The 16,256-nt window shown below is 39.2% G+C and overlaps 1 protein-coding gene across 1 annotated transcript in view; it reads right to left on the bottom strand.

Moving 5' to 3' along the window:
- The window catches only part of wdr11 (WD repeat domain 11), a 57,161-nt gene extending 43,655 nt beyond the window's left edge, over positions 1 to 13,506 (bottom strand). The window contains exons 1-6 of the mRNA XM_078272704.1: positions 13,310 to 13,506; positions 11,618 to 11,729; positions 10,038 to 10,191; positions 9,668 to 9,841; positions 8,475 to 8,676; positions 1,848 to 2,013 (exon numbers count right to left, since the gene is read on the bottom strand). Coding sequence (XP_078128830.1) covers positions 1,848 to 2,013; positions 8,475 to 8,676; positions 9,668 to 9,841; positions 10,038 to 10,191; positions 11,618 to 11,729; positions 13,310 to 13,395 — 894 coding nt within the window. The 5' untranslated portion in view covers positions 13,396 to 13,506. The remainder of the gene's footprint in view (positions 1 to 1,847; positions 2,014 to 8,474; positions 8,677 to 9,667; positions 9,842 to 10,037; positions 10,192 to 11,617; positions 11,730 to 13,309) is intronic.
- Between the last annotated feature and the right edge of the window lie 2,750 nt (positions 13,507 to 16,256).

Raw genomic sequence — 16,256 nt, 5'->3', positions numbered from 1 at the left:
AAAAACAATATTAAGTCACCAAAGCACAAGTGGTAATGAATGTATTCAGGCTCAATGCACTCTCAATGGATGAAACAACCAAAAGGCATCCATTTTGAGATGCTTGTACAAGATCGACTGTACTAAGCAACATCCTTAAGGTGAAAAAAAAAAACCTTACCGTTACTGTTATGTTATCCTAGTCTTTTGTATATTTAAACTCTTTGTAGCTACACCCTTCCAACTTTGTTTTGCAACTGCTGCACAGCAATTTCCCTCGGAATAAATACAGTTTTATCTTAGGTTTTCTTATATTTTCCAATTTTAAACAGAGGAACAGATTTTGAGATGAAGAAAGGAGTTATGGCCTACAGTTTTTGTAAATATATGGCATTTTCCATTTTTTTGAGCGTCTTCTTTGTTGTTCTTTTTCAACTAATCATTTTAGACCCAGACCCCCCCCCCACTGACAGCATTATATGTACAGCTACTGAACATGTACCCGATAAATGGGCAACACTGTGTGCATTGTGTTTGTGCTTAGTCTGACAGCGTGTAGTATAGATGTGTCTATATTGCCTTGGCTCTTGAAGCTTCTACACTCCAGCTTAGACATTTGCTGAGGCTGTCTCATCGGTCATGCAAATTGGCTGTGTGACAAGCACTTTATAATACTTAGAGAAGGGAGGCATTGGCCGGACAGAGCCTGGGCGGCTGAGTAATACCCCCTCTACTCCTGCTCGGTGATTTTACTTACTCCTCGACTACAAAGGCTTGTTCTCCACCTTTTAACCATGGATACATTTATTAAAACAAGATCACTGACAACCCAAAATAAGTATGATTTATGGCAGGACCGGTACAATAAAATATAGCACAGAACACAATTTAATGCGCACAGAAGACTGTCAAAAGACTGTAGTGATAAACTAAGGAACAGTAAATTGGTCCATGCATACAGGCATATAATTCAAGATTATATATTTCAAAGTGCATATTATGGCTCAAATAGAGTAGAACCTCCACTGGGAAAACCATGAGATCAACTCAGTGAAATGACCAGCTCACCACAATGGTCATTTGTTCACAGACAGACACAGAGTTGGGAGTGAAAGCAGAGTGAAGGGAGTGAGTTTAAGAGACATATTCTGTTCCATTACTGGCTCCGCAGCCGTGACAAATCCTCTATCTAATACCCCCACAGCATTCATCAATTTCTAATTAGAAATCCAGACTCCAAAAGAAGGGAATTGAAACCTAAAGGTCAGCGGGGCTGCTGAATGTGACGAAAAGAAAGGAACGAGAAGTCAGACAAAATGTAAGCTGGTGAGATTGTTTTGCTGTAGCTAAAGACTGCACGGCCCTGCTGTGCAGTAGTCAGACCTTGATGAGGTGAGCATTCAGAGGGAGGAAGAAAAGTAGAGAACTTTATCATTCACGTGGACGGGAATTGGCTTCCTGGAAGAATCATCCATATAAAAAAAAATATATAAAAAAAATAAAAAAATGTAGAGCCCTTCGAGTAATGCAATAAAAGTAGAAACTGTGCACCAGGTTCATTTGAGGGGAGGGAAAGATGGTGATGTAGGAAGCATGTTAGAGGGAGACAGCACAGCCATTCTTCATTTATCTCACACAGACCAACTAAGATGTCAGTTGCAGTTGATGTCTTTGCATGTAACTTCCAAAAGCACAGCAGGAATGTCTCCCCAACAACTACCAACCTATTTGAAAAAGGGCTGAGAGACACCTTCTTTCCACCAAAAACTAGGTCAACCCTTTTTAGGCCTACGATTTCCACAATCTTTGATTCCATCAAGCTTTGCTGAGATCCTCATCACACACATTTTGCTGTACATGCAACTCACCTGAATGAAGGGCACCCCGGAACGCTCAATGGCCACCACGCCCACCGTCTGGCTGAGCTCCAGGTCCAGGATGAGGATCTCTCTGGGATAAAGCAGCAGCATGTGGTTCCTCTTGGATGGCAGGTAGGACAGCTGCAGACAGTCGTTCAACGTCACCGCCTCCGCACTACATCGCCACAAAGCAGAGGGAGGACGGGAATGCACACAAAGTAGAAAAAAGAAATATGTTTGTACTACTTGTTTTAATCTCAATATACTGCACACAGGACATGTTTGAAGAGGCAAAATGTACATTTCAATGACTGGAAATGAAGGTCTAGATAACAGGATGAATTCAGAGTCTTATTCAGCAGACACATGATACAGTATAGTCTCGCATCGCCAGACCTTACTCTGCTTTAATAACACATGCATATGAAATATTTAAATAGATCAATGTGATAAAGGATGAGAAAGTTTGAAAACAAGTTTTAATAAAACTCTCATTTCTAAGATCAACTTGATCTTTATTCATGTCTTTCCATACAGACGGCTGAATAAATAAGTTATTACTGTTGTGGCCTCTATGAGTCAGGCAAATGAGGGAGAACTTAAAAGTGAATTTGATCTAATGATGAGAGGCTGATGAATTAAGCAGGTGTTGGCAGCGTCAGACAAAAACCCCTTCCATTATTTTGAGTGTCCTAAAAAATGTGAAACTAAGTCTGTTGGCTGAAACTTCTTTCATGCATATGAAAATGTATTACAAACACTGTTATCCATGGAGGCAGCCAGGTTTGATCTCTCCACACGACAACAAAGCAGTCACAAATACTTAGCAGTTCAATCAGCAAGGAACAGAGAGCGGATTTTCACAGGATTTATGAGCAGGTCCATGGCAATAACTCATTCCTACAGCTTCATTCCTCTAGGTCACCATGAGATCAAATAAAGGCGAGACAAACTTTATAACACAATGGAGATCATTATCATCTTGGGGAAAGCGCAACAGATACAATTGACTCAATAGGGGGACCTTTGGGAGTTGCTGAGCTAAATCACACTGTTAACCAGCCTACTGATGTCAGGCGAGGCAGCGATACGGGCTGAAATGGCTGAGCCACCAAAGGCAGAACATCAGAAAGAAACAGCGAAAGAGACGTCTGTGTCTTAGATGCGAACAAACACTGCTTCAGAGAGAAGGAGGAAAAACAGAAAAAGAGGAGAAAAAGTCCTGTAACCCCAAACCCTCGCAAAATATTTGGCTGTACAATTACCAAAACATCACACACTCCTCACATCTCTCTTTGCTGTGATTAAGGCATGGCGTTTGCAGCAGTGTGTGGATCCTACATTATATTGCCACGTGCACACGTGAGTTGTGAGAGTTGTGCAAGGAGGCAACCTTGGAGGACTGAGGCTCCGAAAGAACTCCCCGCCTTCCATTGTTTAATCATTTTGAATAAACATTAATGACCCAGAGGACATTCAAATCAAATACAGTGTTAATACATTATGTAGTCACTTCAGCTTGAGCATTTGATGTCTAGACAATACAGAATAAACTCGCACAACATGATACTGGCAGGCAGTGGTGCATAAATCATAACTTTGGCTTGGATTTGTACACGGGCACCACATGTGTCCATCATTTTTATAACTGAGGCTGATAACTGAAGAAAAGATTAAACTAACCTTCTAAACTCTCATAAATGTCAAAAACAGACAAAAAAACCTTCTCAAACACAACAACTCCCCCACCCACCCAGGACAAGCCCTGGTTAGTCATAACACCTAAACAGGATATTCTGTTTTATGATTCTCAGTTATTGATGTATGATCCAAACTTTTTTTTACAGATGGGAGTTAAACTGGACTTTTCTATACTTCGCATATTAAAAAAAAGACTTTACTTTTCCAAATTCACAGTATTAACGTGTTTTTCAGTACGTACAAAATACAATTAACACAGAAACTTGTTTTATATAGATCATATCGACATCGGTAAATATCGGCCATAACAGCAATGTTAATATTGGTTATCGGTATCGGCCAAAAATATCCGATCTGTGCAGCCAGAGCAACCAGAACCTCCAATCTAGCAAGCTAATGTTACACACTGAAAATGGCAAGTTTTGAAGAAAATTTGGATCGTGCAAAAAGGCAAGACTGCTTGGTTTGTTCGGGGAATGATTGTAAAGATTTACAGAGAATATGTTTACGGCATTTACTCTCTAAGTGGAACGTTTTGGGACCTACTGGGGGGGGATTTGCTATGGATGGAAGTACACACGGCGATACACTGGTAAGAGCAAATTACGTTTAACCATGTATCCAGCTAATTTAAATAGCTCACGTTACTGTATTGTGTGAACAGTTAATATGGCATGGTTAAGTTTATTCAATAATGTATGTGGTGTTTTCTTTAGCTGGGTGCAAATGTTCCAGAGACAGCGTCTTTGCAACCGGAGCTTAGCGCCGCCCAAGACGATTGTGATTGGTTTAAAGAAATGAAAACAACCTGGAGGTTTTTTTTCTCCTATCTCCTATGTGTGGAGGAGCCATACCTTACTCCACAGCACTGTGGAGATAGGTCTGGCAAGCGAGACTAGTGCATACCTAGTATTTATGTATTACCTCTAGAGCCCGGCCGATATATCGGCGGGCAGATATTATCGGCCGATATATCGGCGGGCAGATATTATCGGCCGATATTAGGCATTTTCCAAACTATCGGGTTTTTTTGTTTTTAATATTCATTCATCAGAATCATTTATAATGACAAATGATTCCACTTTGGAACCGGTTCTTACGCAAACGGTAGTATTCGGACCGGATTAGAACGCAAATTTTGGTTCCGACTGAAATATTTTCCCTCTGTCGCTCCGGACAGCGGCAGACTCTTTTCTTCTTCCTCCCTTTTCTGCCGAGTGGTGTGAAGCACGTGTCCGCGCTATTCTCCGACATGCACTCTACAATCACTGTTGATAGACGGCTTTTTGTACACGCTTCGAAACGGACGTAAAAATATCACACTTTCTCTGTAGTCTACTGTTAGCTAGCTATCGTAAATGTAGGCTTTAAAATGCCATATTTTCCCTCTGGGCTCACCAAAACGGACGTAAAAGCATACTAAGCATTCACTGACTGCACGTGATCACTAGTAAACATGTTACACTTGCTCTGCTAGTCTATCGTTCAAATTGTCTGCCCTTTCAAACTCATACCTGTGTGCAGGGGCACCGCCAGGAATTTTGGGCCCCATGACAAAAAATCTAATTGGGCCCCCTTTGTGCAGCTGTTGTCACCACATCTCTAGGACCTAACTGTCCCATCATGCTTTACATAAAGCTCTAACATAAGCTCTAATTAAAGGCTTGCAACTGTCTTGCTTCTTGTAGTTCAATACAGTTAATATTGTCTGTATCTTACATGCAGACTCAGGTAAGCTACTCACTGTTTCCAACTGTCCAGCATCCAGTGCAGACAGTAGGTTGTTGTTTTTTTATTTTATTTCATAATGATCATTATGTGAGAAAATAATTGTTTTTGAATTTCTGTCATTAATAAATATTTCATTTTCTTTTTTGTAATGGTAAAAAGAGCAACAGCGACAGAGAAATCCCCACAGACTCCCTGCAATGATGCTAACTGGCATGTCATTGAACACAATGTTGCTCACCTTCTTCACTGGGACAGGGAGGGGCACATTTAGGGGGAGACTGGGGTGCTGCTGACTCATCTGTTGTTAAGTCTGTTAAAAAGGGGCAGGGACAATGACTTAATATGAATAGCTTGCTAAACGTTTCCCTGCACTGATTAAATGGTGATTAAATTTTGGCTAACACTAGTCTATAGCTAGCTAGCTTATTTCACTATGGGCATTAAGCCAACAGGTTAATACCACTCACAGACTATAGGCTACCCAACTTTCTTGGTGAAAAACTGGGTTACAGTTTGACACCCTTTCCTTTGTCTTTCCTCTCTCCCAGATTTTGATTTAACGTTACTTGGTAACATTGTAGTCACTGTAGTTCTGGCGCATCTACTGACTGCAACTAAACACCGTCACTGAGTGAGTGCGCTGAGGCAGGACCAAACCATTTCGTGCAGATATAGGGGGTTGGTCGGTCAATATGGATGTTCACTTTTTGGTCAATGGGGATATTTAACTTTTACTGCCAAAAACAAGTAAAAACAAAGAGATCATTAATTGTATTATTATATTTGAAATATGTGTGTGTGTGTGTATATATATATATATATATATATATATATATATATATATATATAAAATATGTGTATATATATATATATAGAAATATGTGTATATATATATATATATATAGATAAATATATGTATATATATATATATATACACATACATATATATATATATATATATATATATATATACATACACACACACACACACACACACACACACACACACACACACATACTGAATGATGATGGTTTAACCATTTTATATTAGTTTGTACCTATATTTTGGGGCCCCTGTCAGTCATGGGCCCTTGGAATTGTCCTAACTTTCCCCCCCTATATGGCGCCCCTGCCTGTGTGTCCAGGCCTCTTGGACACCATCTGAGAGAGTTTTCTCCTTTGCAGGACATGCCATAAGTCAGGAGAGGTGTGGTATCTTGCCAGAGAAGGCAAATATGGTCATTTTTCTGCAAAAGAACTGCTAAAGTTTGAAGCTGGTTGGCATACCAACTCAACAACATTTATTTTGTTGTTACTTGTTAATAGTGTAACTGTTATTTGTTAAATTATTGTAGTTATGTGTTAGGTGACTTAGGTTTACTTATTATATATTTCAGTACTTTAAAACGTTAATATATTGTTAAATTTAAATAATTTTCAATAAAAATAAAAAACTCCATAAAAGAGCCTTTCTTTGATGTCATTTTTCAAGAATCGGTTTAGGAATCGGAATTGTTTTAAAAGTACCGGTTCGGAATCGGAATCGTAAAAATCCAAACAGTACCCAAACCTAATTATCATATTATTTTAGTACTAAAAATAACTACAAATAGGGAAATCTGTTTATGCATTGTTACGCATTTCTGGATTTTATTTTTAAATATATATAGGCCGATATATCGGCTTATTGGATTTTTAAATCATCAAATATTTATATCGGTATCGGCCTTAAAGATTCTTTATCGGTCGGGCTCTAATTACCTCAACCTGCTTTATAATGAAAAAAGACATGGACATCTCACTTTTTACAACATATATAATGTATATTACATTTCTGCTGAAAAATAAATAAATGAGTGTGTCCATGTGTGTTTGTGTATGGACAACAGGCATGCTTGTCTAGAAAGCTGATGTCTATTATCGTGATAAAGGGACCAAATCCGTGCTGGCTAACAACTAGATTAATGGATGCCTGATGAGACACTAATGTGCATGATATAGTACTGTATTCAACATGTTTCTGATAACAGTCCGGGAGAGCAGAGTCTTGTTTAAATCCCCCATCCATCAACCACAGGCAGACAAAGCCAGAGAGGAGAGATACTGTAACACTGATAAACACCAAAAACTGACCCACAGACAAAAGGAAGTGACTGACTGGTGGACTACAGCATTTTCCAGAGCAATTACACAACGCGTGAAAGGTGAAGGAAGAATGTGTCACATGAAGACACAAAGACTGAAACTGACACGACGAGAGAGAGAGAGAGAATAAAGAAAAGTAAGATTAATGGAGTGTTTGTAATTAGAGCTGTTTGAGTAGGTGGACAGAAAGGCCTGGGTGCTGCTGCTATAAATAAGCATGTTCGACAGTCGCAACCACTCAGGCAGGAAGCTGCCAGCACATCAAACAAGCCTTTTGTCCCTGATCGGCCACAACTTTTAAAAAAAGTATTGTCTTACACGATACACAAGTTTGTCACTTAATGGCATAAAAATGAGGTAAGTCACTACTTCTTGTGAGTTGGGGTATTAAAAAGATGTGGAGTCACAATTGCCTTGATTTATCACCAGACCTACACTTAATTGATATGACCTCAAAAAAGCTTAAATTTAAACTTGGTCAAATTATTCTCAAATCATGACAGTTAATAGTTGGAAAAAGAAAAAAAAAAGATCAGGCACAAAATGAAAACATGATCCAAAATCCATTATTATTCTGACATATCGGAGCCTGTTATCTCATCCTCATACAGGAACATCATTTCAGATAGATCCCTCTATCAACAGACACATTCTCACAATTCACTTTCAACATGTCAGTTAACTTGATGAAAAGGGGAGAGGAGCAACACAAGTCACAGAAAGCGAAAAGAACTGTATTATTTGGCATTTCAACAAACCAAGATGCAGACAGGCAAACAACCTGTTGAGAGCTTTTTTTCCAAAAAATGGCACGGTATTGGGCTACCTTTTTATTTTGTATTTCACTATTTATCGGAAGTAAACTTTGGTTATTCAAATAAGAGCAGCAGAGGACGTGATGTGACGTAATGAACTCACGCTGACAGGTGAAGAATCACTACAGGTCAAAGACGCATACATACACTTTGTAGCTATAGATGCCCTAAGCCTGGCAGAGCCTGACAGATTTTAAAAATGCTTTTAAATATGCAATCAATTTATTAAAACATTACAACTTACGTGGGCTTTTCATTGGTGATGAGCACTTTGACCTTGTTGAGGGCCTTCTTGGCGCCAGTAGGGACCGGGGCAGCGGCGGGGGCAGGCTTGGTGTGGGCGGGGCTTGCATGGGGGCTGGCGATGTAGACCTTTTTGCCAGCGCTGCCCGGTGGTTTGGAGTGGGAAAAGTCTGTGATAAAGACTATTCCTTCACTGGTCAACACTGCCAAGAAAGATTTAATAAAAAAGTTTTTTATTAGTATTGTACTTTGCATCGTCACATGAACAAATATCAATTTCCATTTATCTCTGATTTATCCAAAACAAGTGAAGATGGTTGAGATGTTACCAATAGTCAAGTTTATTTCATCCATAAAAATGGAAATTACAGTGCTCATACGCACCTTAATGCCCATAAAAAAAATAGAGCATACATACAATACAATAAATACAATATACAATACAATACAGAAATACAGTACAGAAATTATAAAGATGTACGTTTCAAGTGCTTGTTGTGCTGTCTAATAGTCTGAGGTACAAAAGAGAGAGCATACCGCTTAGTTCGTCTCACAGGAGGCCTTAGCCTACCACTACGTTCCATAACCCTGCCAGTCAAATTACCATGAAGAGGGTGACCCGGGTCCTTCGTTATTTTCTGTGTCATTGTTGCCAGACGGTCTTCATATACTTGGTCCACTGTATTTAACTGTCCCACTATTTTTCCAACCCTTTTAGTCACTCTATCAATCCTGGCCTTCTCGGTTATCCCAGCATTCCCACCCCAACCCACCACACAGTAACTCCAAACACTACATATCACTGACATAAAAAAAACATTCTCACCACATCAGTATTCACCTTAAAGGACTGCAACTTCCTCATACAGTATACACGTGGACTTAATTTTTTCATCAATAAGTCAACATGATGTGACCATGTTAGCCTATCATTAAAAACAATGCCCAAATACTTGTAGGTGTTCACTCTTTCTATTATTATCTACCAACGGTTCTCATAACTGAATGCAATGCATCTCTCTAGAGGTGGCGCAGTCTCTCTGATATGTGTGAGCCCGATGAATCATAAATATAAGACCTCCAGCTAAAATATAAAGACATGACGTGTATATGTGGGCTAGAAAATGAAAAAGTGAACCAGTGAATAAACTAAAGCTGAGTCAGTTTGTTTTGGACAGTGAGGTGTTCACCTACATGCCATGTTGGAGGGGTCAAAGGGGTCAAAAGAAAAGGAGAGGATGTTCTCAGCGTAGCTCTTCTTCCACAGCTTGGTGCCTGTGTCTCCGTTCCACAGAACGATGTAGTTGGGAGGGTGGATGGCTAACAGCAGATCACGAGACGCATCCTGATTCCATAACCACTCCATGTCTGGCAGAGAAAGAGCAGAGTGAGACAGAGAGGAGAATGTGGGAATGAAGAGCATGGAGGCGTAGTAAGAGAAAAGACAGAGAATGATGGCAAGAGCATCTTAATGAAAACTAATTTCTCCTTGGCAGTGCAGCCAGGGTAATATCCACTTCCTGCACAGAACTGATGGACAAAGAATCAATCCAAGATCTCTTACCCTGAATAGGTTTGGAGTGCTCCTGGATCTCACAATGGACTGTGCCGCTGACCACATCCCACACTATGATCTTCCCTGAGGCATCTCCAGAAGCCAGCCGCAGACAGTAGGGAGAGCTCACGTTGTGGTAGTAGTTTTCCCTGGACCATTTCACCTGCCAAACACAAAACACACACATTTTGCCATCTGAAACAGACGATGATGAATTTGCCTACACAACGGATACAACAATCTTCTCCTTAACCGTAGATCTACCTAGAACAGGTATTGTTCTGTATTAGTGCGTTTACAGGTTTTAACTAATAACTACAGTCCATATAATTTAGGGCAGACAGATACAGAAAACTGAAGAAAAGAAAATGCAGACCCTATAGAAAACAATGCAGGCTCTATACTTAAAAAGACAAATGACTGTATGAACAAGTTGGTGTTTAAATAATTGATTATGTCTGTGTATTTGTTCCTGAATAGAGATGCTCTTTAATTTGGCTACTTCTTTTTTTTTATTCAGCAAGCTTTCTTGTGTCGGGCTGGGTGGTGAGGAATAGCCTGCGGTGCTTTACAAGATTAAAGTGTTCTTTGGAGTGAGGAATTAGAGTCTCGGATTGAGCCCAGACACTGATAATCACCGTAGAATGTATTGCCCATTATTTACCCTCCTATAAAACACACATACACACACACACACAATAGGACGATCAATCAACACAGGAGCAACCTTTATCAGTGTTGCTTTACACAGTGAAGCCGAGGTGAATGTGTCTGCCAGAGAGGGACGCAAACAACTGAACTCAAGGGTACACAATGCTAACATTAATACTGGTATTAACAGCAGGTATGTATTGTATTGTTTGTATTTGAAAGGGAAAGCACAAATTCTGCAAGAAGCTGGCATATATGTAAAAGACATACAGGATGACATACAGTGCAATGGAGATATAGAAAGATATATAAAGCTTACAAAGCATACTTCACTTACATTGATGCTGACTTTAAGTGCAACAGGTAAGATATTTCTGTTTTCAAGAATCAGGTATTCAATGAACAGATTGGGAAAGACAGAAATAGGAAAAAAGAAGGGAAACAAGTGTCCCAAAACAGAATTTCCTAATCCAACATATTCTTTTCACATTAATTAGACCAAATAGTTTGTTGTGTTTACAGCTTGACATAGACATCAACTTCTATTTCTTAGCCTATGGAGCAGAGCTGCAACTATTACTCATCTACTGATTAGTCAATTTCATTTTAACTGATTAATTGTTCCAACCATTTAAAAAAATAAACATTTGCTGTCTCCACGTTCTCAAATTGGTAGATTTGCTTTTCTTGTTTCTTTGAGAGTCAATCACATTCCTTTGGGCTTTTGATGGTTAGACATCACTTGGGCTGTGGGGAATTGTGATGGGCATTTTTCACAAGTTGCTGACATTTAATAGACTAAATGGTTAATATTTTCATTCAGAAAAAACCCCAAAAGCATAATCGAAAATGAAAACAATCGTTAGCGATGGTCACAGCCCTACTATGAAGATACAAACAATTTAACAGATGAAAGAAAGTTTACGGAGGAAACTCACCTTGACCACATTAGCTTTGTGCCTCTCCAACACCTGGATAGTCTGAGACGTCTTTGGATCGATGATAAGAATACTGGAGTGACATCCCTGAGCTATCAGCCCCTGCCATCCCCTACAGCCAGAGAGAATGATGGGAAGAGGAGAGTCACAGATAAAGAGGAAAGTGAATTATGAAGCAGGTGTGAGGGAGCTGAAAGTTCTTTCCACTACAGAATAAAAAGAGATGGTTTGTTAGTCACGTGGGACATTGAGCCAAGTGCACAAGACCACTCAATGTCTACTTGTATCTTCACCTTTCAGTGTGCATCAGGGTCTGAGTTATTATCCTATTATAGTCAAATTAAATCGAAACATTTAAAATAAAGACTGATTGAAATAATTGAAACTATTATAACCTTGGTGTATGCACACAACATCTGTATATGTGGATGCTGGACCGCATCCAGGCTGCACAAAAATCACAACTCAATTCCACATCAAATTTGGACACTTTTACATAAACTGTAAATCTGTTTTTTGTACACAAAAGACTTTCGATTAATGAGTCCTGGTGCAACAGCTGATTCAACTCACATCTGAAAAAAGTGTGTGACTGTAAACCAAAACAGGAGACGAATAACAGGAAAAATGAAAGAGCAGCTGCAGGTGAAGACTACACCATTAACAACAGAAATAATGACTTATTTACCATATGACTTATTTACCATATGACTTATTTACCATGTGATTCACATGTTGTCTACCTGCCTGAGGTAAAGAAGATCCACACGATTTACACCTTAAGTGTTTGTTTTTTTAAAGATGACCAATGCAGTGAGAGTTCTTAGTATTGCAAAATGAACATATGAATCATTGCCAGCTTCATGTGGACTATGCGGAATTAAACTTGGTGCAAACTAGAGCTGTTCCGATACCGATACTGGTCCGATACTGCCTAAAACGCTGGTATCGATGTCGGGAAGTACTGGAGTTTATGCACCGATCCGATACCACGTAATAAAGCCCTAAAGAAAAAATATGTTAAAGTAGTTTATTTATGTTCTTTTTCCGTTATAACTGACTGTCAAACTGCATAATAAAAGAACGTTCTGTGGCATTCATGTTTCACAAAGAGTTTAACCTGAGCCAGACCGACAACAAAGATAGAAATAATATCACATCCATGCAGGGATAATAGTATACAGTTCTTAAAACATAATAAAATATATGACACACTGGTATCGGATCGGTACTCGGTATCGGCCGATACGCAAGTTCAGGTATCGGTATCGGGAAGCAAAAAATGGTATCGGACCATCTCTAGTGCAAAGGTATTATATATGTATATGTATATATTTCTAGACGTTGCAGGCAATGCAATAAATTAAAGGAAGTCACACTGCAGTCACGGTCTGTGTTGGATTACCATGGGAAGATAAGAAATGCATCCGGCCCAGCAAACTGTCACATCACATCACATCACATCACATCACATCACATGACACAAGACACCCTAACGTTACATATTTCTCTGTTTGTTGAGAGAAACAGCTTCAATGTCAGCATCATATATAACTGCCATCTTTCCATGCAGCAACGAAAGGGAACAATATAACGAAACACATACAACGTAATTAGCAGTTTCGAGCGTATTGAACAAATGAACCAGCTACAATATGATGCTAACGGAAGAGATGCAGTAACGTTACTCACCAATCTACAGCGGTTTTATTCTGCAAATTAAGAGTGCCAGTCAACGTCCGAGCCGCGAGTTTGATGTTGACAGTGTATGGAATCATTATTGTTGATCAGTATTTACGCTACATTAACATTTGTTGACCAAAAGCTGCTACAACTTTTTAGCTTCTGTCCTTCGGCTCTGTTGAGAATCCTAACAGGAAGCAAAATAGTGTTTCGAAATGAAAACGCCGTGTGGGAACAACTCCCAGTGTTACAGGGTTCCACGAATGGCGCCTCACATCTGTCAGTGCGGAACCAAAATGTTATTTTAATTAATACATTCTTTCAAAATGTCAAATGTTTTTATTGAGCAAAATGTAATTGTTATTATCGCATTCTATAGTGATGTGTACTTTTTTTCTTCTTTTTTTTACATCCAATAGTCAAGCCACTGTAAAAGTGAAAAATGAGATTGAATTTCGATTTTTTTTCTGTGCTTGATTTGTGAATATAGATTTTTGTAAGGGTTAAGATGGTACATCTCTACTAAGACCTGGGAAATGTTATTGTTTGATCTTTAACCAATGTTTGATTTAAAGCCACCAATTAAATCCAAAATATAACTACATAAAATATGCCAAATACTTTGCTTGTTTTTCAAATATTGTACAAGCCATTTAATTCTAAAAGTACAGTTTGATGTCTTTAAATCTAGGACGTCAAAAACCCATTCATAGGTGGAATGCAGCGCGAGGTCAGCTCTATAAACGCGAAAGTCTGTCACTGAGTCGCTGAGTGAATGAGTGAGTGAGTGATGAAGTTACACCATTGGTCAGAGTGTGTGATGACGTGGGTGATGGTGTTTCCCCATTGGCCTAACCCTAACCCTAACCCAGGGCTGAGCTCCTCCAACTACACCCGTTACTGTAAGTGCAATAAAAACTTTGCGAGTAAAACATCAATACTTTATTGTACACCTGTTCAACAAGCATAAACATGTAAACATGCGGAAAAGTGATATTGCAGTCTGTTCTGTCCGCAGTCTGTCATCCACTGCCACTAGGTTTTGCACAAGCACAGCGTGATCCATAACTCGTGACGCAGTTAGGAAACAAGAACACCACGGAGTAAACCAAACACCAAAAAGACTTATTTACTCAAATAGTTTGGTTTTTCCCATCATTTGAATTTGCATTACATCTTGATAAATGTTTAACAACATCTAATGATTATCCCAGCAACTTAGCAGTCATTATAATTTGCCCCCTGTATGATTGCCATCAGACACTGATGAGCTTATGCGCACTGGGTGCAGAAGAGTCTGAAATACTGGAGAGACCCCACGCGGTTCAGAGTGGGCATACTGCTAGGAGCAGCGTCCCGCAGGAAGGTGTAAAGTCATATTCTAATCTGATGGATTTGGAAGCAGCACACAATGAAATAGGGAGAACAGTGAACGGCTTTAGGCCACCACAGCTGTGCAACTTAAATATAAACTGCCTTATATACAGTAACTGTTGGGAGTACAAATTGTCCAAATCTTTCCGCCTTTTATTTCATGGCACTTGCTCCCTGCAGTCAAACAAGCTGTCAGTGGAACACACAGCCATGACTCCGGGGGAGAAACACCTATAATGTCCTGGATGATTTTTGATTGACTTATTTTATCTCCTATAGCCTTTAATCACACATATTCAAATTGTTGCAGTCAAATCTTTGTGTTCTGTCATGCATAGCCAACTATGAATAGGCCACATTTCATTGGAGAGTTTTAACACCTTGAGATTTTTGTTCCTAGATTATGACAGTCTGGCAGAAGTTAGCCTTCAAATTCAAGATTCTCTCTTCTGGTGAATTGAGGCAAAGGTTGCAGTGCAACATAAAGAAAATATAGAGAGTCAAACAAGACCCGTCATAATGAGGGACTGAAAGTACAGAAATATAAATAAATCAGAACAAGGACAGTTTTTCTGTTATGATTTACAGTTTAATTGTTTACACGCAATTTTGAAAACCGGGTTCTTTTTTACGAAATATAATCACAATTATCCAAACGCCACACTCAATTTGCATAATTCCTAGATTGTTTGCAAAATGACACACTTCAGTCAAAACCTACACATATTTGTGAAAATGCTATTAGTTTTCATTTAACCAGTCCTCAATGATCAGACACTATTGCAGCCAGTTTCACACTGCTGTGATAAATAAAAAACACATTTGTAAAAAAACTAATTTTAGGAAATAGCATGTGCTAGATATTTGGCCAGACATTGTTATGTAAGGGATAATTTAGATGACAAAAAAAAAAAAAAGTGAACCCCACAACATTCTTCAGGATTAGTTTGAGATATAGGGAGAATGTACACAGATAGGCCTACTATAAACTTACCAAGCACTGCACAACACTGATGCTGCAGACTGAATATTTCAAGTATTTTTTTTCAATACTTGAAGTTTTTCTTACCATAATCAGTTACAGTAATCAACCAACAATGAAATCAATGAAACAAATAAAATCTGTAGACAAATAAAAAAATACTGCATGAAGTACATACACTTTGACCCTGAAGAAAAACTACTGTAAAAGCAACAAGAACACTGTAACTATTCATCATCTCTCCGTCTGGCTGGATCGTCTGGCCGGCCACAAGATTTCAGCCACATCACAGGCTATGTCTTCATTGGCAAGGCACCGTTGGAAGAATCGCCTCGTGTGACGAATCCACCCCTGCACAGAAGCTGCTTCGATATGATCACAGGCCTGCTCCATGGCCTGAATGAAGGGCAAACGGTCATAGGGCCGCAGGTCGTATACCTTCCACCGCCATGCTGAAAAAAAACCAACTATTGGATTCAGGAAGGGGGAGTATGGGGGAAGGTATAAAACTTCAAATTCAGGGTACTCATGGAACCAATTCTGGACCAGAGCAGCCCGATGGAATGAGACATTGTCCCAAACAACAATGTACCGCAGCTG

This window comes from Sander vitreus, chromosome 17, assembly GCF_031162955.1.
Source record: "Sander vitreus isolate 19-12246 chromosome 17, sanVit1, whole genome shotgun sequence".
Taxonomy (NCBI): Eukaryota; Metazoa; Chordata; class Actinopteri; order Perciformes; family Percidae; genus Sander; species Sander vitreus.
The sequence above is the reverse complement of the archived record's forward strand: the minus strand, read 5'-3'. Positions and strand labels throughout refer to the sequence as shown.